This window comes from Amyelois transitella, chromosome 2, assembly GCF_032362555.1.
Source record: "Amyelois transitella isolate CPQ chromosome 2, ilAmyTran1.1, whole genome shotgun sequence".
NCBI classification, from domain to species: Eukaryota; Metazoa; Arthropoda; class Insecta; order Lepidoptera; family Pyralidae; genus Amyelois; species Amyelois transitella.
Window position 1 is genome coordinate 9,064,288 of NC_083505.1, and position 27,901 is coordinate 9,092,188.

General features: G+C 35.9%; 2 protein-coding genes across 5 annotated transcripts; one reads left to right on the forward strand and one right to left on the reverse strand.

Annotated features, from left to right (window-relative positions):
- The first annotated feature begins 385 nt into the window (after nt 1-385).
- LOC106129018 (uncharacterized) lies at nt 386-17,688 on the forward strand. Of its 2 annotated transcripts, XR_009657116.1 has the most exons (15): nt 386-537; nt 923-962; nt 1,038-1,237; nt 3,268-3,326; nt 3,536-3,722; nt 4,072-4,244; nt 4,518-4,827; nt 5,284-5,380; nt 5,683-5,800; nt 6,206-9,878; nt 12,044-12,266; nt 12,724-12,861; nt 13,753-13,944; nt 14,736-14,969; nt 15,109-17,688. XR_009657116.1 is itself a non-coding variant. In XM_060947317.1 (14 exons), exons 3-14 carry the CDS (start codon nt 1,043-1,045, stop codon nt 14,888-14,890), a joined length of 5,520 nt encoding a protein of 1,839 aa, XP_060803300.1. In that variant the 5' UTR covers nt 386-537; nt 923-962; nt 1,038-1,042; the 3' UTR covers nt 14,891-17,688. The 2 variants fall into 2 exon arrangements, 1 of the variants encoding a protein (XP_060803300.1); XM_060947317.1 differs by having other exon boundaries at nt 14,736-17,688.
- Nucleotides 17,689-19,252: 1,564 nt separating this feature from the next.
- On the reverse strand, nt 19,253-27,678 carry LOC106143632 (protein Mo25). 3 transcript variants are annotated; one of them, XM_013345761.2, is made up of 7 exons: nt 27,577-27,678; nt 27,158-27,342; nt 26,686-26,802; nt 26,100-26,242; nt 24,992-25,160; nt 21,839-22,108; nt 19,253-21,429 (listed from the first exon to the last, which is right to left on the reverse strand). In XM_013345761.2, the coding sequence occupies exons 2-7, from the start codon at nt 27,284-27,286 to the stop codon at nt 21,250-21,252; spliced, it is 1,008 nt and encodes a 335-aa protein (XP_013201215.1). In that variant the 5' UTR covers nt 27,287-27,342; nt 27,577-27,678; the 3' UTR covers nt 19,253-21,249. The 3 variants fall into 3 exon arrangements, with proteins under 3 accessions (XP_013201215.1, XP_060803318.1, XP_060803315.1); XM_060947335.1 differs by having other exon boundaries at nt 27,533-27,631; XM_060947332.1 differs by having other exon boundaries at nt 27,479-27,610.
- Nucleotides 27,679-27,901: the final 223 nt, after the last annotated feature.

Below are 27,901 nucleotides of genomic sequence, written 5' to 3' on the forward strand. Positions count from 1 at the left end.
TGTAAATCTGGAACATGAAAAACTGCACTAAATACATGTGTCTATTCCTTTGTTCGCTATGATATCCATGGGAAAATGATAAGAGTGGTAATATTTTTGAAGTACCGGGAGCCGCAGGGCACATGTTTTTAATTGGGACTTATAACACTGATGCTGAATAATAAGTTGATCATTTGGTATTCGCCAAACAGCATGAATGTTAGAAAGCATAAAAATAGATAGGTACTTTTAATTTTATGGTCTAAACTCTAAATATTTGTAGTAATGGACACCCGCGTCTCCGCCAGGTGTTAAAATGCCTTTTTTAAATTAATAGAACTTTTATCCATGGCCAGAAAAACTAAAGAAAAATAACTGTCATAAAATTTTTGACAGATCGCAGCTGTGCGCTGTTGGATGTTTCTGTTGTTTAGTTAAAAAGTCGTAGATGTGTATTTTGTGGTTAAAATCATAGTTAAAACACATTATTTTAAGTTTAATTTACTGTAAGCACGACTGAGCTTTGCAAAAAATACAATTGTCTGGAATATGACGGCGGTAAATAACTTTGTTTTTATTCACATCTCAATGGTTTTCCGTTTGCGGTTTATACAAACATAGTAAAAGTACACAATATTTAAACAAATTACAAGCTTTTTATCCGATAAAAGATAAATCCATCATAGTAAAAACTTATTCTGGATGTCTTTATAACCTATTAATTTTCAATATGGCTCACCCTAGACAAAAATAAAGAGTATTATTACATGTAGCTTGTCTTCCTGACCTGTCAACTTATTATAATTAAAAAACAGGTATATTCATCAAAATGGATTGTGTTATTAGATGAAGATAACAAACATACAACAAAGTGGTTACATAAGTTACCCTTGTTGTTGTTTTAATAAAATATTTATACTTAGTGAAGGTTTTTTATTTTCAGATTCATTATAATAAAAGAACACCTGTCATGTAATGTTAATGTAAGTTTATTATTGTTAATGTCAATTTTACAGAAATAAGTGAATGTTTTTAAACTTGGGCCCATATCTTTTTAGGAATCATGGATCCAGTGTTGGACAATGATTGGATTGGAATTAAGCAGGAACCTGTAGAAGAGACAAAAAATGTCGGAAATATTGTCCGCAGTTGGCAAGCAAGGGAACTTGGAATAGTCCCATCCAATAGCCCTTCTAACAAAAAAGTCCTTGAAAATGCTGCTGAAGATATTCTTGTACGAAAACAACTTAATATTAGGGTCAGTATTACCAGTAATTTATAAGTTGATTACCAGCCACAAACTATATTTTTGATTTTATTGAGTACATTAGTGCCGTGTGGTTCCCGGCACCAGTACAAAAAATAATAGGACAACTCCATCTCTTTCCTATGGATGTCGTAAAAGGCGACTAAAGGATAGGCTTACAAACTTGGGATTCTTTTTTTTTTTGCCTATCAGTCTTTTCAAGACTTGGCTCTGTCTACCCCACAAGGGATATAGACGTGACTATATGTATGTATGTATGTACATAAGTACTGCATTCTGAAACCATATCTTCTACCTCTTTGGAGGTGTGGTATAGAGGATGGTCATAGTGGTACTCCAAATTTGATTTCTGTTCTACAGTAAAATCTCTTTATTCGCGGGGTATATGTTCCATAAATATGCCTCGAATACAGAAACCGTGAATACAGAATGGGGAAATTTATATGGGTTTATACGTTCCTAGATGCCAAAATAAAAAACGCAAATATATAAGAAAATCCATTTTATTGATGATTTTGAACATTTTGATTAATCATTATCCTCAGGCTTAGGCAATGGTTTGAAGAATTTTGTTATTTTCTCTTGCTTGGCAGTTTTTAATAGCTTCGACAATTCAGACTGATACTCAGTAGTCGCATTAGCAATTTTCCTCTTAAAATTAAGACTTCGTTCCATAGATGGATCAAGGTTCACAAAGCAATTGCAAAGCTCATTTGCCATTATTAAACCTTCACTTAGATTTTTCAGAGTAAATGTCACATTTTCAGTGCTTGTGGAAGCGTCTTCTTCAATGGGCTGTGAATTTAACATTTCCTCCAAGTCGGTTTCAGTCAAATCTTGTCACTTGATTCTATCTGTTTGAACCCTTCTCGTCCTATTCCATTTGCAATTTCGGCTATGTTTGCTGTCAATGTTTGAACTTGCACGGATTCTTCATCATTTTCCGCAATCAGAGCAGACCATAGTTTTTTCCAGCATGACTTCAATGTGTGTGGTTTCAGTTCTTCCAATGATTCTTTTATGTTTACGATGCATTTTGCTATGTTAAATTTCTTCCAGCATTCCATAACATTCATATCAGGATTACACTCCATATTATCCATATGAAATTTTAGACCCGCGAATAAAGAAATTTTTTGCCGCGAATAAAAAAATTAGGATGCATTTTTTTAAACCGCGAATAGTGAAAACGCGAATGACGGAAGCGCGAATAGGGAGCTTTTACTGTACTTCTAAAATTTAAGAGCTAACTCTTGTTTGTGGAATTAACTGGAGCTTCTTCCATTCATGTCTTTCCTCTATTCGTTTTTTTATTTGTTTGTATAAAATTTACTTTTTGCTTTATTTGATCAAAATATTTTATTTTATGCCACCCTTTTCGTTAATTTTTTCTTCTTATTCAGTTTTTAAAAAAATCGTCATTTTCGAATAAATGGTCTACCTACCCTCTCCTATTTTATCGTTTTTAAACTGGTTCTTTCTTCTTGTTATAATTTCTAAATCCTATTTCTATCACTAAATATAAAAACAAATATATAAACACTTTGCTGTGGAACTGAAAGGTTTTAAGATGTAGTTCAGGTTGGGAGTAGCAAAGCAATTAGGTTATACAAAAACATATGAAAACCTACTGAGCATGCCACAGTAGCGGCTACTAAAGCACCATTTAAGTGAAAACTGTTTATAATAAGTGTTTTATTTTACATACATACAATCATGTCTATATCCTTTGCAGGGTAGACGGAGCCAACTGTCATGAAATTGTCTGAGAGGGCTGAAATGAAATGTTTGGCTTAATATGGAGATTCAAATAGTGACAGCTTGCTAGCCCATCGCCTATGAGAAGAATCCCAAGATTATTAGCATTATCCTTAGTGGTGTAAATTATGCACTACCATATTCACTTTGAATTGTTTAAGAAAATTATAATACACAAGATTTTAAGATAAAACTAAAGGTTTAATGCAAAATATTTTAAGCCATACCCAATCCTAATCTCATATATTGAATTTATGTTTCAGTCATGTGATTTACCTGGATATCCAAGATCAACATTTTTGATGGTTTTCAGCCCAGATGGGTGAGTTCTCTGGTTTGGTATACATAATTTTATTCTCTTATATTCAATTATAAAACTAACTTAAGTATAGACAATAAATTTTATATTTTTATTTAAACTAGATTTTTTAAAATCAATTAAAATTAAACAACATAATACCTATATTAAATATGTATTTTATATTCATATTCCTTATTTGATTTTGTTGATTTTTTTTGTCAATTTTTCAGCACCAAAGTGGCATCTACTCACGGGAACCACAATGTTTATGTTTCTGAATTAGCTAGTGGGAAGCATGTTCGTATACTTAAAGGTCATCCCCGCACACCCTGGTGCATCGCCTTCCACCCATCACACCCCCAGCTGATCGGTTCCGGTTGCCTTGGTGGCCAAGTACGTGTGTGGGATATTGAAAGTGTAAGAAAATTTTCATTATTTTATCATTTGCTTTAATATATTTACTTTGTTTAATAAATCTGTTAATATAAAGATAAAAAAAAAATAATAATACATGAAATGAAATCACCCGAACTAATGTACCTAATAAATGCAAAATCAATTTTGTTTGTTATAACTTCACACTTAAACTGCTGCACCATTCTCTGTGAATTATTGCAAAAAACAGAGTACACTAAAGCTTGTAAAATGTATTTTGCACTCATGGCAATATATAGGTATTATAATTGCAAGTTGGTCTCGGGCTCCTCACAGAGGAGATTGCAACAAAAACAAATGCCAAGATGTTGATGATGATTTATTGTTACAGGGTGGAAGTGAAGTGTGGAATGTTCGCAGTGAGACAGTGATAGCATCTATTGCATTCCATCCTCGTGAGCAGCTGTTAGTTATTGCAACACATAATGAACTTTATTTCTGGGATTGGAGCCACCCAGCACCTTTCACTAAAGTGTGTACTAACAATGTCAACGAGAAAGTTAGGTAAGAGCTTTTATTAACATAATATTCTAACTTTTTCTTAACATTCAGTCATTCATTCCTTCATAAAATCACATCTATATCTCTTGCGGGGTAGACAGAGCCAGCAGTCTTGAAAGACTGACAGGCCACTTATACCTGTTTTAAGATATGTTTTTTACACTTATAAAATGAAAAGATTAAATTAATACGAAATTTGGATCAGCAAAGCTGATGTTAGTGTTTCTTATTGTCCCCTAAACTTTGTAATAACATGTTAACTAAATTTGTTTACAGGTATGTCGCTTTCGACGCGCTGGGACACAAACTGATAACTGGGATATCATACATACCTGGTGGTCCTCAAACACTACTGCAGGAACAACAGCCATTGCGACCCACAGCTAACACAAGCAATAGCAGAAGAGATGACTCTGACGATAATAGCGACAGGCCAGCGGAAACCTCGGGAAGCTCTGAAGATCTTATGGCGAATTCATATCAAAACTTAGTACAAAGATATGATAGCCTCGTAAGGAATTATCAGCGGTTGTTTAGAGTTCGACATAGGCTGGTGAATATCAACAACCCTTCACCACCAAGTACCGTAAGTACTTATTTCTCATTATTAAATATACCTACCTAGTTTTTCAAATAATTTTTTTACACAGATTTATGAACTCATTTTCAATTGTACTGTCATTACTTTCATTTCACATTTCAATTGTATCATATTGATTTGCTGATGGTAACTAACTACGACAGCTTTTTTCTGTCTAAAAGCCCACGTAAAGCGTGATGCCGCCTCTGTGATTAGTTTAAGAAGCAGCAAACTGTAACACGTTTTTTTATCATCAGCTTAACCGGAAAACGTCCACTCCTCTAAAGAGATCCGCCTTGAACGATAGGAACTTGACCTGATTTTAGAACCTTGACTTTCCGCAACCTTGATTCGGTCGTCCTATGGTTGCTTTTCAAAATCTACCCTATCGGGATTGCCACATTTGCCACCACTTGGCGATCTATTTCAATCTGAAGTATTTGGGCATCATCACGGTTTTAGATTGACCGAGGCACGGACCCGATGGAGACGGACGCGTCGCCGAGCCGCGGCACGCCGCTGTGGTCGCCGGCCCGCGCCGCCGCTCCGCAGGACAATGGTAGGGACCCAAGACCCACAAGATTTTACTTTCGCGTTCTAAATACCTAACGTGACATTATTTTTGGATTCTGAGGTAAGTTTTTAATGATATTAAACAATTAAAGAGATACAAATGAGATCAAAAATCCACATATCATGTAATTTTCATTTTGTAAGCCCAACGGATATTTTTTGTTTTTACTGTTCATACTTTCATTTCCCGTTTTACAATTTGGCAATCGAATATAAAATTGTAATTGCTTTATTCGTTACGCACGTAAACACTGTTTACATTACTTTTTTTTCAATTTTGTTTCATAGCTAACGCAAGCAGTTCCAGGAGACAAGACAGCGGAGACAGCGAAGGTGAAGGCAGCAGCAGTCGCTTGTTGAATCTCGACGTTCTGTCCATCAACGGGAACTCATCATCGAGTTCCAGGTATAGGATGAGACAAAAATATTGTATTATGTTGTTCAATATTTCTGAAGATGCGGTACCTATAAGTACCTCTTACAAACAAATAATCAAAATTACTAACTTTCTTTTTCTTCAGCATATATTCAGCCACTGCTGGGCATATGCCTCTCCAATATCTAACAACTAACTTTACCTCTCTCTTATATTACAATAACTAGAGTACACTAGCAGCTACGCACGCGCGTAAAAAAAATTGCTTCGCGGTAATTTTAGCCGTCTCTTAGGGCATCTCTAGACTGCTTAAAGAACCTATGCCAAATTTTTAAGTCTCTAAAACCAACGGTCTGTTGGTCAGTCAATCAGTACTTAATATATATATATAGATTTTCTAATACGATATTTCTATTTTTAAATTTTTATTTCCAGAAATCTTGAAACAACATCAAATCCAAGACAATCAATATTTGGATCAAGATCTTCAGCGTTTATGCCGCTAAGCGAAGCCTACAGACGCACAGCTCGGGCGGGAGAGGCTTCTGAACGTTCCAGTAGACTTTTACCAAACCCTTTTTCATCTACCAACACTGCGCCAAGAGGCCCCACTAGGCTATTCCCCGACTACCGGCTACAACAATTTATTAGAGAGCTGAACAACTCGTCCCGTACCAGCATTTTTACATCCTCAAGACAGGATTCCGACCGACAAAACTTTGCACATGATTTCGCACGACGAAGACGAAATTCATCACCATCTACATCTCGAACTAATCCATTACACCCAAATGATTCTCCGTCAACATCTTCAACACCACCATTGTCTAATTCTGCAGCTGCAACCCGAGCTACTCCAGGGCCGTCTAGACCGACAATGACAAACTCATCAACACAAATGAGCCCCTCAAGTGCACCCGTTGATGCCCAAAGTATTAACGAAAGCCTTGATTTGATTCGCGATATTTTAAGAGATTCTGGTACAAGATTATTAAATTTGATCACAAATATGTCTTTATCAACACTAGCTAGCGTAGAACGAAATAGGCGGTTAAATAACTCGCGACCGCATTCTGACGACAGCGAAGGCAGCAGCCGACAAAGGCCGCCTATTAGAACTCGCGTACGATTATTTAGTTCTATTATAAGGCGAGATCTCCTAGCGTCAAGTTCCGATTCTGATAGCGATCAGTCTTTGGAAGTCAACATTTTTCGGACGAGAAACACAACTTTTCGAGAAGACGATGCGAGAGTCGACGATTTAAGCAATACAAATGACCCTGTTCCAGACAACGTGCCGCCTGCAACCAATCGGATGGTTTTCGAGCTTAACAACGATGCTCGAGATCGGGAATCGTTCAAAATTTCTTTGCCTAAATCTTTATTTAGGGTTCGATCACAAAGTAATGCAACTGGAGAAGATGTCTCTTCTAATACACAAATTAATTTAGAGTCCAATCAAAACAGCCCCTCAACATGTGGCGACAGAGCATCAACAAGTAAGGAAGGTGAATCAACGGAAAGGGATTCAACTTCGACAAGTAGGATTGGCACATCGACTAGTATTGATGGTGCATCGACAAGTAAGGATAGCCCATCGTCGACTATAATTACAATTCCTAAGTATTTATTTAGAGGTCGATCAGAAAGTAATACAACTGGAGAAGATACCTCCTCGAGTACACAAATTAATTCTGAGTTCAATCATAACCGCCCATCAACAAGTCGCCAAAGAGCATCAACAAGTAGGGAAGACGAATCTACAAAAAGGGATTCAGCTTCGACCAGTAAGGATAGCCCATTGTCGACTATAATCAAAATTCCTAAATATTTATTAAGATGTCGATCACAAAGTAATGCAACTGGAGAAGATGCATCCTCTAATACACAAATCAATCCAGGGTTCAATCATAACCAACCATCAACAAGTCACGAACAGGTATCAACAAGTAGGGAGGGTGAATCCACAGAAAAGGATTCAGCTTCCACAAACAGGATTGACACATCGATTAGTATTGATGTTGCATCGACGAATAAGGAAGTTCCATTGACGAGTAGGGATGTTCCACCGACAAGTAGGGATAGTCCATTGACTAGTAGGGATGTTCCATCGACGAGCAGGGATGTCCCATCGACGAGCAGGGATGTCCCATCGACGAGTAGGGGAGTCCCATCGACGAGAAGGGATGGCCCATCAATGAGTAGAAATGTCCCATCGACAAGTAGGAATAGTCCATTGAGGAGTAAGGATGGCCCATCGACGAATAACGATGGTCCATCGACGAGTACAGATAGCGCATCGACAAGTAGAGATGGTGCACCGACAAGAAGCAATGTGGTTTCTTCAGAGGAAGCTTTTAGAAAAGTGAAAGGAGGCGTAAAAGCACTACACAAACATACAGCGCAATTAGCAGATATATGGGTACACGGGAATCGGATCACAATCCGCGAATTGCGCATTATGTGGGAAAATCTAAGGCGACGCGTGCTAGCATTACACAGAGAAACAGGAAGACAAGACGTACCAAGTTATTACACTCGATCTTTACTAGAAAGATGTATGATGCTGACTGAAATGTCGGATAATCTTAATCTTGTGTCTAATAGGAACGCAAGAAGTAATCAGAGAAACGATGTTGGTAGTAGACCAGGAGAAGAGGCTCGTGACGAATCTAATCCAGATAATTTGGGCACTTCAAACCGCAGTGAAAGTAACACCTCGACTGGCAACACAAATGACAATAGGCAAACACAACCACCTCGTAGGTCGGCAGCGGCTAGATCACCAAGCTTCCGTTCCTTACCATCCATGAGAAGAAGGTTACTTTCTAGTTATAGATGGAGGCCAGAAGATGAACTAAGAAGAAGGTACCGCATTCCAACTTCTAATCGTCTCACCGCTCGTCGTAGAGAACTAGCACGAGCTTTTGAAATTAGTGCTAGTCGCCATGAGATACGTATGCGAGCCATGCAAGTACTTTCAATCATGTTTAATATGATGATGATGTGCCTGGAAGAGCGCGGTCTCAGTCAGATCATTATTGATATGTTGCGAACTTTGAAGAAAGCACTGGCATTGACATGTTTAATCTTCATGATGAATAGAAACCGTGCAGGAAGCAGTAATACACCACCTACCCAAAATGTGGATTCGCTCAATGTCATACGCATTCAGAATGTCGATCATACCGGTCCCGTCAACGTTGATGGCCCTGACGACCCTGCCTCCCCACAAGTGCCTAATGAAACAGAAGATTATCAAAAAAAGAGCGAAGAAAATAATGAGACACAAGAGCCAACACCTTCAACTTCACAAGCTCCACCTTGTCCAACGGCATCTGCTTCTAATAGAGCTTCACAAAGATGGAGTAATAGACTAGCCGTACAAATTGCTGCGGCGAATAGAAACAACTCCGCGACAGCTAGAAGTAGACGAGATCTTTACCAAGAATGCAAAAGACTGAAAGCCCTACATAGAACAAATCCAACTGCTCATCCATTAATTAAAAAGAGAGTTTTACCACCTGCATCAACTTACAGAATACCAACGCTGCGTCTTTTGCCAAGTACATTAAAATGTTCCGGTTTGGTAACACCGAGGCCAAGACCCGTAAACAATGACGAACCAGTCGCCGGTCCGTCGAATGAATCCCCTCCGGCTGAAAATCAGAACCGCGAATCGCTAATGAATGAATTTGAGCACAGAGTCAATTTGATTCGTATAGCACACGCTCAAGCAGCTGGCTTGCGACATGCTGCACGAAACAGATTTAGGCGTCTTCAAACAATTCGCTTATACACTCCATCTTCGGTACGGGAAATGTTTGCTCTTCAGACTAATAATTCTGATACCCAACCGGGAAATCGCTCACCCCAAAATGGTTCCGAACTTGGCGGTAGACGTACTTTTGCTGCCTATGCACCTGTAGCTCCCCGAGCAGAATCAAATGGCAGGTCACTAGATGATTTCCGTGCGGCATTTAATAATTTGACAATGCCGCTGATGCAAGTTAACGATCAATCCCCACCTAACGCGGAGGCTCAAGGACCGCAACCGCAAAGATTTCCTCGAATACATGAATATTTGCAGCCAATCATATTAGCTCAGGTAAGATAAATTATTTTCTTTTAGGTTAATTATTCATTATTATTTTGAAAAATCCACACTAATATTATAACGAGGGAAAACCATTCGAAAGCTACATTATCAACGAGTAACATATATAGGCTATATTTTATTTTGGAAAAATAATAGGGTTCCGTAAGATTTTGGGTTTTTCGGATACAAGTTGTAAAAAATCAACCAGAAAAGTAACTTATTTAGCATACGCTGCCTAAACTATAAAAGATAAAATCATATAATGATTTAATTAACTGTAGATCTTATAAATATCCATAAAAAGTCCGCAACACACTATATCTGTCTATGTCGAGTGGGGCAGAACAACCATTTTTTATTTAAAAATCTTTTTTATTATATGCTGTTAATCCTTATCAGAATAATATAAAAAATATCTAATTATAGTTTATGTAGATAATATTTGATCTTTGAATAATTTAAATTGGATGTTTGATTTTGAAGTTATGGCGAAATTAAAATACGAGTAATTACGATTTCTGCCGTACGGCCCGTTGGGAAATGGGCGTCACTAAGGCGGGTGTCTTTCTAGTTATGTAATGTAACTGATAAAATATTTTATTGGTAGTAATCCAGACCTAAAAAAAAGATTAATTTTATTGTATGTTTGTAACGGATAAAATCAAAAACTACTGAACCGGTTCCAAAAATTCACCATGTTAACCGCTAAATTATCTTAAAGTGCCATAGGCATTTATTTGTTTGAAATATGCAATTGAGATTTTAGACAAACCAATCAATATTTATAAAGAAATCTGGGAAGAAGAAAAAGAAGAATAAGTAACTATAAGGTATTTATATGTTAAAAGATATATGAATTAATAGGTGCATTTTGAGCAATATTACTACACCAAGATATTAATCCTAATGATAAAAGTTATTAAATCATCAAGATAATTTAACGGAGAAATTTTTTTCCCTATACGGCACATTAATGGGATTGATAGATTCTGAAATAACGTGATATTAAAATGCGCGCTCCGAATTATTTTAAGTACATACGTAGGTACTGTTAACCTTGGCTAGAGCGTCTGCGTCGGTGTTCGAATTCGAATAGATACAGTGACCGAGTTAAATAAGAAAACAATGCGTGTGGATGTCCAGGTTTAAATCCTTCCTCGACTATGTACCAATGATTCATTTCTTCAAATCATTAGTTTTAGTTTTTAGAGTTTCGTTCATTAGTTTTAATATTAACAGATGTACGGTGATTTTTAATTTTTGATAGTAAAAAATATATTACTTATAAAAAATTTTGTGATAAAATATCTCCGCGATTTCTTGAGCGAAAATTTCCCTCGGGAATAGTAAATTAATACTTTGTACTCCGAAGGATGCGCCATATATGTATTGAATTTGTGTCGTTTTAGACAACCCCTAAAAAGTTACGCGTTAAGTAATAATTCCTAAGTAGGTATATGCAAAGATTCAAAATTGGTTGTGTGGAAAAAGCATTAAGAGGTAACAAATACGAGGGTCAAACTGAAAGTTTTTAGAAAATCAAAAACTGAGCATTCTACTATAATATTATTTTTATTATATCTTTTCAAAATAGTGTCTCTTTACGTCAATACGATGGAACCATTGGGAGAAGCACCTTGCCCACTCTTCCTTAAGTGTCTCTTTGACGGCCCTTTCAAACGCAGCGACTGCGACCACTCTGCATTAACTGTTTTTTTGATCTAGAGGATTTGAAATCCGAATTCATTTTTTAACATAACAAATGGCCAGTTCTAAAAACTTTTAGTGTCGCCCTCGTAAAACTTAGAAGGACAAATGTATCTGTCATCCCACGGGAATGTCTATGAAAACTATTTAATTAAATAACGTTAATTTGGCACGTTTTCTTAGATTTCCCGAAATTACCGCAGGAGAGAAAAACGGTTCATTGTGCTAACAAATTCGTAGGCTAGAGCACGCCTAAGCCTTTAGGAGTTTTCATCCAGGAAAAAGACTGAAGGATGTCCTAAGAAAGAAGATGACGTTTGCAGTTCATTGCGTGACTTTGAATTTGTTAGCGTAGATTACATTGATGCTAGTCGTTTCTTTGATCTAAATATATTATTAAACATTTCTGTTTTGTAGATTATTCCATATTTTACAAATTGTTTATAAACTTATTCATTGTAATATAGAACGCGATGGTGTTGGACGTGGAGGGTGGGGGAGGCGGCGAAGGCGGCGGCGGCGGGGGCGGGGGCGGGCCGAATGCAGTAGGCGCGGGGGGCGCGGCGCGGCGCATGAGCGGGCTCGCGGGACTGCTGGACGCGGGCATCATCTCCGAGCCGCAGTCCCCGCCCTCACACCGCGTGCAGGCCTGGGACTTTACCACCGGAGACACGCCCGACATCGCTGACAGTGAGAGCTATTCTAAACTCGTCCGTAACATACAACGTGATGGGAGTAGACGTGGAGGGGGGTAGCAAATGAAGCGGGCTATTTGTCCATACATACATATAATCACGTCTTTATCTCTTGCGCGGTAGACAGATACAACAGTCTTGAAAAGACTAATAGGCCACGTTCAGCTGTTTGGCTTATTGATAGAATCGAGATTCAAATAGAGACAGGTTGCTAGCCCATCGCCTAAAAAAGAATCCTAAGTTTATAAGCCTATCCTAAAGTGTCACCTTCTACTATTACCTAGTCCTTTTCTTTTTCCCGTTGGTGCCGGAAACCACACGACAATGTTGAACAATCGTAAAACAAAATATACACTCATCTGTGAAAAACAAGAAACAACATTTAATGCCCTGATTTTGGGGTTTATAATGATTCTTAATATACATATATTTAGTAAACATAAATAAATCAGGCACGAAGAATGTGGTGGTGCAGCGATGCAAAATTCACAACGACGCCAGCATCGATATCTCCAAAGACGGACGAATATTGGTCGCGTTACTTCCCGTGCCGCGATTCAGGAACCGTGATTTAGCAAACCATTGGCTTGGTGAGTAAAATTGTATAGCACATTATAATAGAAATGTTGTTCGTTGCCTCTTAGCGCTTGTCCTGGTTTCATCCTTTTTGGGGACCCATGTATGCCTTTCGACCATGATTTAGAAATGGGTCTCTCTTTCTCTAGCCACTCCCTAATTACTGAGGATCGTGGCCAATGACTTTCATGGAAAAAATTGTGCAGTGGTTTCCCGTTGCCTTCTGCACCAGTTTTTCTAGGCTTATTTCGACCTCAAGGCCGCTGAAGCTTCTTCCAGAAAGTAGCCTTACTGGATGTTAAGGGTGTCTGATTGGGGTGACGCTAATGTCATCAACATGTAATTGTCAAGTTTAACACGTCAAAAATACAGACGTGTCTTTTCTCCGCGAAAGAGTGCTCTTCAACTGGCCCCCTCTTTCTAAGGTGTTTTCTTATCATCTTGGATTATTAGTCACTAACGTCACGTACAAACTAGATTTCGGCATGAAGCTAGACCGCTTCCAAAAAGCAGGGCATCATTTCAATGGTCTGGCGGTAGGTACTTTGGACCCGAATGGCTACTAAAGTTATATACTGTCCAAGTTCGCTCGTGCATGGAGTACTGAAATCACCTCTGGGATGGCTCAGCTAAATACCAACTTGAAGCATTAGACCCTGTTGACCGAAGCGCCCGCAGGCTTATATAACAACGTGATAAAGTAAACCCACTATAGTGTGGCATAGCCAATTAAAATGTTTAATATTCTAACAGGCGAGTACTCGCTGGGTCACCGGGTGCAGTGTCTCCCAGCAGCTATTGGCCTACGAGTATGTGACCCGTATGTGCCCCTATCACCCACCGAGCGCCAACTATCGGTGGGCTTTGAATTAGCGTTGAAAATATTTGGTTTTCCTTCCCTACAGGCGTATACTCGCTGGAGTGGGGTCGCCTGGGGCAGTGCCTCCACACAGCTGTGCTGGAACAGAGCGCGGTGTCAGTGGCGTTGTCGCCCACCGGCCGCCATCTAGCAGTGGGGCTTGGCTTACGGCGAATCACCAACTCTCCTCGGGCTAGGAACAACGTCATTGCGCTACTGTACAAACTAGAACCAATTGGTAAAGTACTATATTATATACTAGCTGTGCCAGCGACTTCGTCGAATAGTTATTTTGGGCATCCCTCAAGGATGAATAATTTTCCCCGTTTTTTTTTTCACATTTTTCATTATTTATTTGCTCCTTATAGTTGCAGCGTGATGTTATATAGCCTTAAGCCTTCCTCAATAAATGATCTAATCAACGTAAAAAAAATTTGAACCAGAAGTTCCTGAGATTAGCGCGTTCAAACAAACAAACTCTTCAGCTTTATAATATTAGTATAGTACAGGTACAAATAGATTTAGGTATATATATATACTAGCTGTCCCAGCAAACGTTGTTTTGCCATATAAATATTTATTAAAATCTATTCTAGTTAAAAATGTTAAGGGTGGACAACCCTTATCACTAAGGGGTATGAAAATGTTCGCCGATTCTCAAACCTTGTCAATATGCTCACAAAATTTCGGAGGAATACGGAAACGAACATTGTGACACGAGAATTTTATATATAAGATATAATAAATTATTTTACTCATACTCTGCTTTTTGCTGAAACTGCCTGTAAGTTATTTCTAAATAAAGGGTATTAGAATGACATCTTTATGTAGGTCTGTCTTCTCGGTAACTGTATTATTTGATTTATTAAATCATATTGCTGTTCCAATAATTTCGTTTTCATAATTACGCATCCTATGCACAAAAAAAGGTTCTAATGCTACGTATTATAGACTTACTACAGATATTAGTAAAGTAATGATTCTTTAATATTTCCACGTGAGCATAGCCCCTTAATTTACATTTTACAGAAAGCTCAAGTCGCACCGGCTTGACACCGGTCAAGGAATTGGAGCAGAACTGGGCGCACAGTCTTACTAGTCTCAACTGCATCCGCTGGGCGCCGCAGCCGGGACAAGGCCTGGTCTACGCCAACAACACTGGACAACTCATAATCATGAGCTAAACACATGATGTACAATAATATTGCATTAAAAAAAACAATGTAATATTTTTAACAGTCACTGCCATTGGACTGAGCATGTGTAAGTCGCCGCGAGCTCTTGCCAATTTTTCGTTTAAACCTTTAACTTTTTTTTGGGACAAATTCAGACATAATATCCCTCCGTATGACAGATTTGGAATCACTCCGGCCTTGGCTTATAATGTCTTTTTATTTAACAGGCAAGTTTTATTACGGACGTAGTCACTTTTATCCATCAACGACTGCCCTACAGGAAGATCACGAACGTCATCGTCGTAATACAATTTTGGCTTGCCTTGACCACAGTGTAATTTTTATTAATGGCTTACAATTTGTAACATGAGTAAAAGATATCTTGCGATTCGCAGTTTTTTAACATTTGAGTGTAAAACCTATGATATGGTCCTGAAATATTGCAATGTTTTATTAGGAAATTACAAATACCTATTGTCTTATGATCTCGGTGTCATTATACTCATAAACCTATGATTTCGAATTTATACTTACGATTGTTTTGGGTTTTGTAGTTTTACGAGAGATTTAAGAGTTCCTGACAATTGCGTAAAATTGAAGAAATAAAATTAACAACAGTGATCTCAAATATGTGTCGAAGGCGATGAAGTAATGAAACTGAACTAAAATTATATTTATAAAAAGATATTTTTAATTCATTTATTGTACTTTGCAAGAAGTGGACTGAACAGAGGTAGAAAGACTAAAATAATGTAATAGGCTATCACATGACCTCTATTACATTTTTGAAAGCTAATAAAACCCTGATTGCTATAGGTAAATGATTTGTAAATTTAAGCGATTAATTGGTGATAAAATCTATCGACTCTTTAATATATAAATCTTTATACCGGTCGTAAATAATAATACAAAAATTTAACGTTTTGGTTACAGTGCAGATCTCAGTCATACATATGGCAATCGATATTAAAACAAAAATTATTTTACTTTGCTTGATATAATATATAATATTTCAATAAAAATATTCACCGACAGCTCAGTGTGATAAAATAAATAACTATTTCCGTACCCTTGTCACATCCACTGTAACCAAATTCTAAATTAGCCGCCTTTCTAAACAAGCTATCTATAGTGTAAGTATATTAACGGAAAAGGTATCCAAGTGGAACTTGAAAGATTTATCTTATATTAGTACTGGCGTTAACTTCCAGAAATTTTAACCATTGCTTGTACATTTATAATTCTAAACTTTATGTATTTATTTTCCATAGTTTAATTAGTGTTTATTGTCTTAAGACTACTTACTTTAAAAATAAATAACATACAATATTGCTTTGTTATAATTATGTTATGAAATACATCAGAATCTCAGTGCAAGCTATATCATGATGTGTTTCATCACAATGTATTTTATTTTTAGATTAAGTACATAAACTTGGACCTTATGTAGGTAATAAGATTTTATTAAAGTATGTTACCCCAATGTAGGTTAAGGAAAGAAACTGTAGGATACACTGTATTTAGTAACATTTAAAAAAAATTACAAAATAATGATAACGTCAGTTCTTTTGTGAAACGATATTTTTTTCACTTAGTTTGTTTTCCTTAAATTTCGTGCATCATTGCCAATGTTGCAAAGGTTTATTTGCGGTACACATGCCACAATCAAAAAAGGTCAATGACCGTAAAAATGCTCTGCTAGAGGCCTGTCCCGAATTTCAATGTGCTAAAAAATTCGATGAAGGTATTTATCAAGTTCAATTACAATTATAATTTTTGTATTATACTACTTTACTACCCAAAAACTACATTCCGGACACTATGGCCGGCTTTTTTTTGTGTATAATTTTTAAAAGACTATTTATTTATTTATTTAACTTTATTTACCTACTTTGAGCAGGGTTGTTTATTTCAATCGTCCTCTTATACTGCTACATTCTTTTATGATTTTTTCCTGGCAAGGGGTCTGCAGTTTCCATGGTAGTATATTGCATGCCAAACCCGCCGGTTTACTATTGTTTAACAAAAAACGTATGACAAAAGATCATTTTACAAACAACGTTAGAAAAACTTATCATTTGACAAACTTTCATATCCCAAACGTATTACTTTAAAAACAATCGTTTGATATAATACAGGTTTCGCAAATGTTTTACTTGGAAAATTATTAATCTGTTAAAATATTATTTTAAAAGTAATCACATTAGGAAATAATTCGTTTGCCAAATTGGTGACTGTACAAAAAGTTAGAAGATAAATATTTTCTAACCAATACTTGTTTCATATAGGAATTTATGAAATAAAACACATTCGAGCTTCGGTCGCATGATGACGCCATCACAAACTGATTTATTATATAGAAATAAGTAGAATTCGGTTGTGGTCGAAGTTCTAGCCTAACCAAACCAGCCATTTCAGTTTACCCTACACATAATTATTATATGATTTCGTGCTTAAAGTTAAATATTCGTATGTGTAATTTTTATATTTTGTCAAATGTTGTTTATGCTTTACGTTGTTTTGCCAACTAACATGTTTAAACAAATAATCAATTTGTGAAATATAGTTTTAGCATATTATTATTTTACAATTAATATATTGTCTAATGAGTAGTTTATTAAACAATCGTTTGTAAAATAATAAATTTAACAAGTATAATTTTGTCAAACGTTATTTTTCAAATGAAAATTTGTTATTTGTTTTTTGTCAAATGTTCGGACACCCAAACCCGCCATCTATCCATATGGCTTTCTACAATCGTTTTTTCCTTTTCACATCCAATAATTTGTTTTCTTTTTTACGTTAGGTTTATACATACATACATACATAAAAATCACGCCTCTTTCCCGGAGGGGTAGGCAGAGACTACCTCTTTCCACTTGCCACGATCTCTGCATACTTCTTTCGCTTCGTCCACATTCATAACTCTCTTCATACAAGCTCGGCGGTTTCGGGTACTTTTGACCTGACCCTTTACCAGGACGTCCTTAATTTGATCAAGATACGTTCGTCTAGGTCTTCCCACTCCGACCTTTCCCTCCACACTCTCCTTGTATATCTGCTTAGTCAACCTGCTTTCATTCATCCTCTCCACATGACCGAACCATCTTAACATACCCTTTTCTATTCCTGTAACTACATCTTCTTTCACATCACAACATTCCCTTATCACGCTGTTCCTTATCCTGTCACTCAATTTCACACCCATCATACTCCTTAACGCTCTCATTTCCACTGCATTTATTCTGCTTTCATGCTTCTTTTGCCATACCCAACTTTCACTCCCATACATTAATGTCGGGACCAACACGCCCCTGTGCACAGCCAGTCGAGCCTTTTTGGATAGTTTCTGACTGCTCATAAAGGCATGCAAAGCTCCATTCACCATGTTCCCCGCGTTCACTCTCCTTTCAATATCACTATCATACTTGCCATCTGATGTAAACTTTGATCCTAGATATACAAACTCTTTCACTTGCTCCACTTTTTCTCCTCCAATCAAAATATTACATGCTGTCATTTCTTTCTCCATTTCAAAAACCAGTGTTTTAGTTTTACTTACGTTCACTTTCATTCCTTTCTCTTTTAAAGCTTCATGCATACAGTTTACCATCTCCTGTAACTCCTCCGCTGATGACGCCAGTATAACCTGATCGTCGGCATAGAGCAGACATTTGACGAGTAACTCATTCATCCTTAATCCACTTTTAGACTCTTTCAAATCTGTCAAACAGCTATCCATAAATAGGTTGAACAGCCACGGTGACGCAACACATCCTTGCCTAACGCCTTTCTCAATCTTAAACCACTCAGTGTGCGCTCCGTTTATCCTGACACAAGCACTCGAATCCTCATATAAGGATTTCAGTGCTCGTATTAAGAGACTGCTCACCCCATGCATAGAAAGTGCTGACCACAATTCATTCCTCTCAACTCTGTCATAGGCCTTTTCCAGATCTACGAATGTGCAATAGACTTTTTGACTCTTGGCCAAAAACTTTTCGGCTATGCACCGCAAGGAAAAGACCTGATCAGTACATCCCATTCCCTTTCGAAATCCCGCTTGAGCATCCCATATTTTGTCATCAGTTTCATTCCTGACTCTATTAATCAATACCTTAGCATACAATTTGCCGACGACGCTAAGCAGGCTTATACCACGATAATTTTTGCAGTCCAGCTGTGACCCTTTTCCTTTGTAAAGTGGCACGATAACAGCCTTACACCAATCTTTTGGTACTCGGCCGCTTCTCCAACACAAATTGAAAAGGCAGTACAACTGACTAGCTACTACGCCTTTTCCTGCTTTAAGCATCTCGACCGACACTCTATCACACCCAGCAGCCTTTCCCGCTTTCATACTCTATTAGGTTATAATGTTATGAAGTTCTTGTGCACACTGTATTTTCCCGATTTCTTTTTACTAGATCATGAATATGCTTAAGTGGACAGTGAGATTAGGTTTAAATTATTTTCATTTTTGATTTTTCCATTATTATATTAACACTAATTTTAATATTTTGTTTATATAAAAGAGTTTTTCTTTTATTCATGTGATTAGAAATGGCAATATGTGAGAAACTGTAAAAGGATTTTCAATCCTTTATGATATGTATAGATTTATTCGTGTAGGTAATTTAGTATAACAAGTTCCGTTATAATTTTAGGAGACTGATTGATCTTATCAGGGTAAGATTTGATTTCATTACGTTTCCTAAACCAGGAAAATGAACACAATGGTAATAATACATTTTGCAGTTTGAACTGAGATCTTACTCTCAATTGTAATTTCTTAAAACTACTGCCTAGTAAAAATATAAGCCGACGACATGGTCCTTTCTCAATTAAATTTCCATAAAACTATTACAGCTCAATTCAACTAGGTACAATACAGTTTTAATAAGTCACCTTCATTCGTTCGTTCACCATAATATTCTATGAGACTATGGAGAACCATTAAATATCAAGTGGTACTCATTGTACTACATACCAACATACTCGTATATAACGAATCACTGAAGTGGAACATCATTGTTGTATGTTGTTGCTTCTATCTGGTATAATTTCATAATGAGCAACATTCACGTTACTTGGCTTTTTAAAATTTCAGTCTTTTACAGAAGCCATTTACATTACCTACTTATTGTGTTCTTCTTCAGATATAATTACCTACTGCATTAATGTAGATACAATTAAGAAAAGGTGTACAGTTTGTAACATTACGGTTCATCTAATAAATATATAATGATACTATCGATCGTTTATTTATTATAACGTAGTACGTTATTTTAAGCAATATTTGGTTAATTTTAACAAATACTTAGAAACGTGAATGATGATAAAATATGAATATTAAAGTAACAAACGTGCTGATGGTACGGAAATATCCGCGCGCGAGTCCGACTCGCACTTGTTCGGTTTTTGTTAGAATCGCTAAGACCTGGAAATCCCTCTCCGAATTTCTTTTCCCCGACACCTACAACTTGAGGATTTTCAATATTTAGGAAGATTAAAGTCAACAGAGAGATAATCAAGAAGACTAAATGATATAAATATTTTATTCGGTTTCCACATAATATAATAATTGTAATAATGATCGTGACAAAATAAAAATTATAACATACAAAAATTTTGACAACTTAAATGTCTATAACACATTAAAAATACAGTAATTAGGAGAAATTTTGGATTAATTTACAGATTGTCTACGAAGCGCTTATGCAACAAATATGAAAAATATATTGTTACAGAAACTAAGACGCTGAAAATGGTACAAATATATATTTTAAGAACGACATTCAATACAATGTTACATAAAGATAACAAATACTGACAATATATAATATTACAAAATACTTTGCTTCACGTAACAATCTATAATTCTGTAGGTGAATGAGAATATAAAAGAAAACAGAACAAAAAGTTTTGATAAAAATGTTGTACATTATATACAAATCTTCATTATAGATCTAGGACTCTCGATATTTTCTCTTCAAAAAGCTCTGAACTTAGGGATAGTAGGCAATGTGACAAAATATATTTCGATTGTGACTCCGGCGATGTCACTAAACACGTCATAAAACTAAAATGGTTTTAACAACTTACAAAGGATATAAGTCAAACCATAAGTAACACTAAGTTCTACAAATCTTCATTAAAAATGTTAATTTGCTCGTAGCACAAATATACTTTCATCCCTGACTCATCACAGACCATATTTAAAATCCATTTAGAATTCCAATGATTTTATTGAATTCTGTCTTTGCCGCAAACACCCTCTGGTGACTTAGAAGCATTTAAATATAATAGCATCTATAACTAACTTCTTGTTGAGGAGGAAGTTGCGATATAATGAAATGCAATAAATGTTAGTGTTCCACCGGTTTGAGCTCTTTGATTTGCTTTATAAGGTAAGCTTTCTCGTCGTTGAACTGCTCATCCTCGGAGCGGTCCGTGTGGAACTTGGTGAGGAAGTCTACCAGCTTGTCCTGATTCCTTAGCAGTATATCCAAAATTGGTTTTGGTTTATTTGGATTAGCTACAAATACCTGAAATCAAGATAAAACTGTGAAATAAAAAAAATAAGGCGCATAAACTTGGGATTCTTATTTTAGGCGATGGACTAGCAATTTGTCACTATTTGAATCTCAATTCCATCATAAAGCCAAACAGCTGAACGTGGCCTATCAGTCTTCAAGACTGTTCGCTCTGTCTACCCCGCAAGGGATATAGACGTGATTATATGTATGTATGTAGCAAATAAAAAAATAGGGACTGTAAAAAAAATGATCAATTCCCGAAGTTCGTCTACAAACAAACTATGTTTTGAAAACAGTAGGACTATTATCCGAAATAGTTTTTCGTATATGAACTTTATGGAAGTAAATTTCACAGACTATGTCGAATAAAATTTATTTTACGATCTTAAAATTTCTTTTAAACCCGAGATTATTTTACCTTAAAAACATGGAAAGCCTCGAACTGTATATTGCGAGATTTCTCTTTCAACATGTTCATCATGAGTTTTAGGTTGTCAGGATTGGTGATGTATCTCGTCATGATGGAGAAGTTGTGTCGGTCGAGGAGCAGCTCCCCAAGCAGCTTGAGACTCTGCCGTCGAGTGACGTAGTTCTCAGAGTTTAACAACCTCTGATAATGGCTGAACACTTTATCGTAGTTTGCTTCTAGAAACTCCGCACACAACATTTTATGTCGCGTTAGCAATTCCTGCAATTAAGGCGCTACATTCAGATTACATGTACCTCGATGCGGGCGAGAGGCTCACCCCGCGCGGGGCTCACCCCCGACCACGCTTGCCCCGCTAGATCGCCGCCGCACCATAGCCGCTGGCGCGTGACCTCACGTAACCCGAATAAAGTTTGCGAATGCAATGGAGTCCGCATCAGAATATTTATTGTTTTTGATACAATAAAATTATTTTACAAAAAACATACATATATTAAATTACATTATAAGCAATGATATAGTTGCGGATGTATGCAAACATTTTGTATGAAATGAATAAGTTTGTAATGGTTTTAAAAAAACTACTCGTAATTACTTATTCGTTTTCGTAATGTATATCATAATAATATATTTTATGGCTTCGGAACCCTAAAAATATATGGTTTTCTATCTTGGGTTGTCGTTGATGTCGGCGTCGGAATAATCCCATGACTATCTAAGTCCATAATATCAACTGTCGACTCCACACCATCCGCACTTCTCTGTTCGGACATTGTCAACGACGATATCGGAGACAATTTATTTTTCCTAAAAATTAATAACAATCAAATAATGGGATAATGACTGTGATCGTGCCAAATGAAGAAAGCGAAGAAAAGTAAACCCTGCGACGTCTTGCAGCTGAGGTAGTACCCTGAATAATACAGTTACCTAGGAGTAAGTACCTATAGAAAAAGACATAGAACGATTGTTCTATCCAGTAAAAAGTACTGTTTCCGTAGGCAAAGACCAGGGCAACAACTAGTGACAGTATAACCGACGGCGGCGGAGCTGTTGTTTGTTGTTGTTTTATCTATCTATCTACCTACTGCCGCCCCGCCACAAGCCGGTATCAAATGAAATATTTTTCACCTTCAGTGTTTGCGGAGAAAATCTCAGTAGGCATCTATATGTCTATCTATTAGTAAGTGTAATTAGTACCCACCATCTAAATTGTCCCATATGGGAAGCTCTTCCAAGTTTTTTTTTTTAACATGCTAACATGACGTAAAATTATACACCTATTTACACTAAACGAAACAAATAAACTGTATTAAAAACTAACCTAAACTATCTATAATATATTTCAGAAAGTACCAAAAAAAAAAAGTATCAAAATCCACGATCCTAAATAGGTACCTACGTAATATCACCCCGGCCGACAGAAAAGCGACGCGTAAGATTCAGAGATCAACGACACAATTCATAAAGCTGAGCTGACAATTATGTACAGAAATAAATTCAAACAAAATGAATGTGGGAAATTAAATACTTCGCAGAATATTTTTCAACGACGCTCGGAGCGACTGGCACAGGTCCTGCGTCCGAGAATGTGATCCGCGGAGTGAAGGCACGCTTACAAAGGATAGCGCTTTATACCACCCGGTCGTGTAGGAATGAGACAGAGATAAAGTGTCAACACTCTACTGTCCAGTATTATTGTCGCAACAATTTTAATTCCTGTTTTCATCTATTTAGTTTAATGACGTCTAAACAAAACATCCAATCGAAATTTCATCTTCCAGAAGTTATTATTTTTTAATGATCTTCAATTTGGTACAAAATTCAAATTTTAAATCCTTATAGTGTGAGATAAATAATCGAAATCTAGACTTGTGTTCCTGAATTTTTTTGATCGAGGATTTTTGTTCCAATCGTGTTTTCATCTTCCACAAATATAATTGAATATATTTACTTTCATATCCTAAAATATTGAAACAATACAAGTTATATTTTATGAAAAAAAACCAAGTGAAAATGACCCAAAATCTATGATGTATCGCCTTAAGAGAGTGCTATAATCATTATTGAAAACAATATATATTTTTTTTTTATTTTATTTTTTTTCTTTTTTTTTTTTTTAATAATTGAATAATTTGTGATATAAAATTAAAGGTTACTTCATATTTTTATCCAATAGATAGGTTATTCACGTTCAAGTTAGTTACTCAAATTAAATAAACTAATTCTATCATCAAATCCTTTTCTTTAACAAAATAAAGATTTTGTACAGACATGATGACAAAATGAATCCCAGGTCTTCATCATACTTTCTGAATTTATTTATATATTTGCCTACATTATTAGAATATTGGCAAAATCGATATACTAGCATACGATGTATTTTCCTTCCTTTTGTAATGCCCACAGCATCTTTAAGTGGCATTTTGCTGGATCAAGTGTTTCAAAACATAAAGAACAGACATATCCATTACAGCTATTAATTACCGTGAACCAGAAGGTATTGATTCCATTTACAAGCCTACCATATCAGTATCCTACGCAAATGAGTCATTAACGTGATATAACGTCTTATAATGAATCACGACACTAGTATAATCGATTTGTAAATAAAATATATTATGTACTTTCACCAGTACAAAATACGTTCATTTCTAACAATTTGATTTTTTTTTTTCATTTACCTACAGTCATACAGGTGATTTTGAGGTTGATTTTTAACATTTTACTGCAGTGTGAATAAATCTGACAAAAAATGCACTAAATCTTGTTTATCAATAGAATCATATCAATGTGTAAAGATGTCAATTACTAGATAAGAAAAATACATGCATACAGATTAAAACACACTACCTAACCTAAACACTTCCTATAGGTGTAAAATTGTTATTTCTTAATATATGAAGATGTTTATCCAAAAAAACTTGGTTTCACTTTCCTGAGGATTTTTCAATCTTAATTGTACCTAGTTGATAAAATCTTTTCAAATAAGGCACATTTACATATTTGCACAATGTGCCTATTGTGCATTCCTAACAATTTTTTTTTAACTAATACCTGATTGTATTTGTAGTAATGTATTTTTTTTAATTACAATACAAATTGTAATTGATAAAATCTGAGCGGAAACATCAAATATCATACCTTAAAAGTAGAAAAGGCATCTGATGCAATATCAAAAGTGGAAACTTCTACATAACGGAAGAAATTATAAAAATCATCTGAGTACAACATGATCTTCGCCAGCGCCTCATATCTGGCGCATTCCCGAAGCATAGTACCGCAGTTAGATGCTATTTCCTGATGTTCATACCTGAAAAAATATATACACTCTTTAGAAATAATTTCAACTTAAAAAAAAAAAATTAAAAATAAAGCAAGTTATTATTGTTAGATTCTTTTATTACATGATTAAATTTATTGTGTTCATAATTGTATATTATGTATGTATAATCTGAAACATATCTGGTACAAACATCCCCAACCCACTGGCGAAATTGTAACCTGAATTGCAATGGGCCATCCTTTTCACCAGATATGACCTGGAGAGGGGTTCACCATTTCTTTTATTTCTTTTATATATTATATTTGCTTTGAGCCATAACATTTATTGGATGTTTCATATCTTCTCCCCAGCAGCCCAAGGTCTCCGAAAATGTGATTATATATGTTAGTATTCCCTTAGCATATGTCACTTGAATGTATCTACATTATATGCAATCGAGGAAAATAAATTAATTTTAAATTTGTTGAATTGCAGTTGCTACTTAACCTTTAGATGATAGAATAATTATAATCCATACACATAATTACTGCTTTAGAATACAGAATAATACCATAGAAGTGTTAAGTTCTAGTAGATGTATTATTGGAACCCAATTCTGAGTTTAATTTCACAGCTTTACAAATAAATTCTACAGTTATATAGACAAATACAGTATCGCTTACACTCATGATCACTCACTTATCACGAATTTCTCTTCTCTTAAATTATTTCGTTGGTTATGGTTGGTTTGGTATGGGTACTTGAAATAGATTTTCAATCATTTTTAAGGTAATTAACCACAATCGCTGTAGTTAATGATGAGATATTTTTATATTTTCACTATTTACAACTATTAAGATACATGTCATCATCAATTTTAAATTAGCAATAATTTAAAACTGGTATTCTAGTAATTCAGTCCTAATATGAAAACCTATTCCAAACAGTGATAAATAAACTATTACCAAGAATATTTTGAAAATTTACCCTGACATCAAAGTGAAGAGAATCTCTGGTTTAGTGCATATGTACTCAACTGTGGGCGACCTAGTGCCAATCTGACGTCGCAACACATTGTTGAACACTTGTGCCACATCCTTCTTACCCTCAAAGTCGATCCGATTTAAATTCTGTGGAAGATTAACTCAAATCAGTTTTACATATTGTCTTGTTCCTCCTTGCTTTAGGCCTGGTTGCTTCCTCACCTCTCTGCAGAGGAGCCCAGTGTATGCTGTTGACCATGGATCCTTGATTGGTTGAGTCAGTTATTACACAAAGCCACTCCTACCTGACCCCTGCAACTTTTGCAAGTAGCAAGTAACCTTACCCATATTGGATTCATGATTACACATCCAGTTGCCTGAATGTGCATGCAGTTTCCTCATGATGTTTTCCCTCACCATAAGAGCATTGTAACATAACTTGGAAAATAAACAATGATACATGGCTGAGGTGAGATTTGAACCTATGCCTTTCTGTGTATCACACTTTTTAAATGGATATACCTTACCGATTCAACCATCAAAGTTCTACATATTGTCTTATTCCTGCCATAAAATGACAAAAAACTCACTTGTATAAGAAGCAACAGCAGATTTGTGTTATAAAGCTCTTGTGCCAATTGTGCTACAATGATGTCTGTTTGAGGCTCTGCATCAGATGTGCCATACAGCATGTTTTTAATCAAAACCTGAAGAATAACCAAAATAATTAAATAAAGAATTCTTACAAAAGCATGAAATATAAATACCTATATATTTTTTAATTAAAAGTGCCTTATTTTGATAATTAAGATATAATGATTTCCTATTCTGTGCTCTCTCGCTTAATATTTTCAAACTAAGGTTCAAAGCATAATATATATTTAAACATAAAGTAAAACTTTATATTAATAAGTAAAGAAATTAATTTGAATTTGATGTTTCATGTTAACTATATCAAATCATTATAACGCCCATAACAAAGGTCCCTACAAAAAAATTACAACCAAAATTCAACAATTAATTGAAACCAACTTTATAGTGGTGTTGTACCTTCAAACTTACCAAATTTTTGCTTACATCTTCTTGAGCCTTCTCAGCTTTCTTGTCGCCTCTTTCTAATGCAGTAACTGCATCTTTTAAAGATCTCACTAGCTCCGCTGGGCTCTTCTGAGACTTACCAAAAAGAGGCATAGTATTTCAGTATAATGGAAAAGCGACAAAGTAATACCTTCTACATAAGACTGTACCTGAAATCAGTTTATACCGAAAATAGGTGAGATGTACTAAAACATAACAGTGAAAATCTAGCACTTGCACTTCATATTCACGAGAATGTAAGAAAATGAAAATGAGAATTGACAAATTCAAGACTCCAATGCCAACCTAGCTTTATATTACTAAACGTGTGTTATTTTATATTTGTAACTATAATATTACTTTTGCTGTAATCAAATCCACAAATATTACGGATTATAACTCACTTTCAGTTAAAATAATAGAATTTTTCGATCACAGACAGGCAAAACGAACAGCTGTGATGTCAAGCAAGTCAATACGTTTATTGCCAGTCGGAAAAATATAATAAAAAAACTTAAAATTTACTCAGGAGTTCATAACTCAAAAGTTATGAACTCCTGACCATGAATGCCAAAGTTAAGACTCACGAGTCCCGCCCTTATTCACAAACGTCATCATGGAGGTTAATACAAAAGGTTAATAGCTGCCTTTTAAGTATTATCTATAAACAACTGATGGCCTCTGTGGCGCAGCGGTAGTGTGCTTATGTGTCACTGGAGGTTCCGGGTT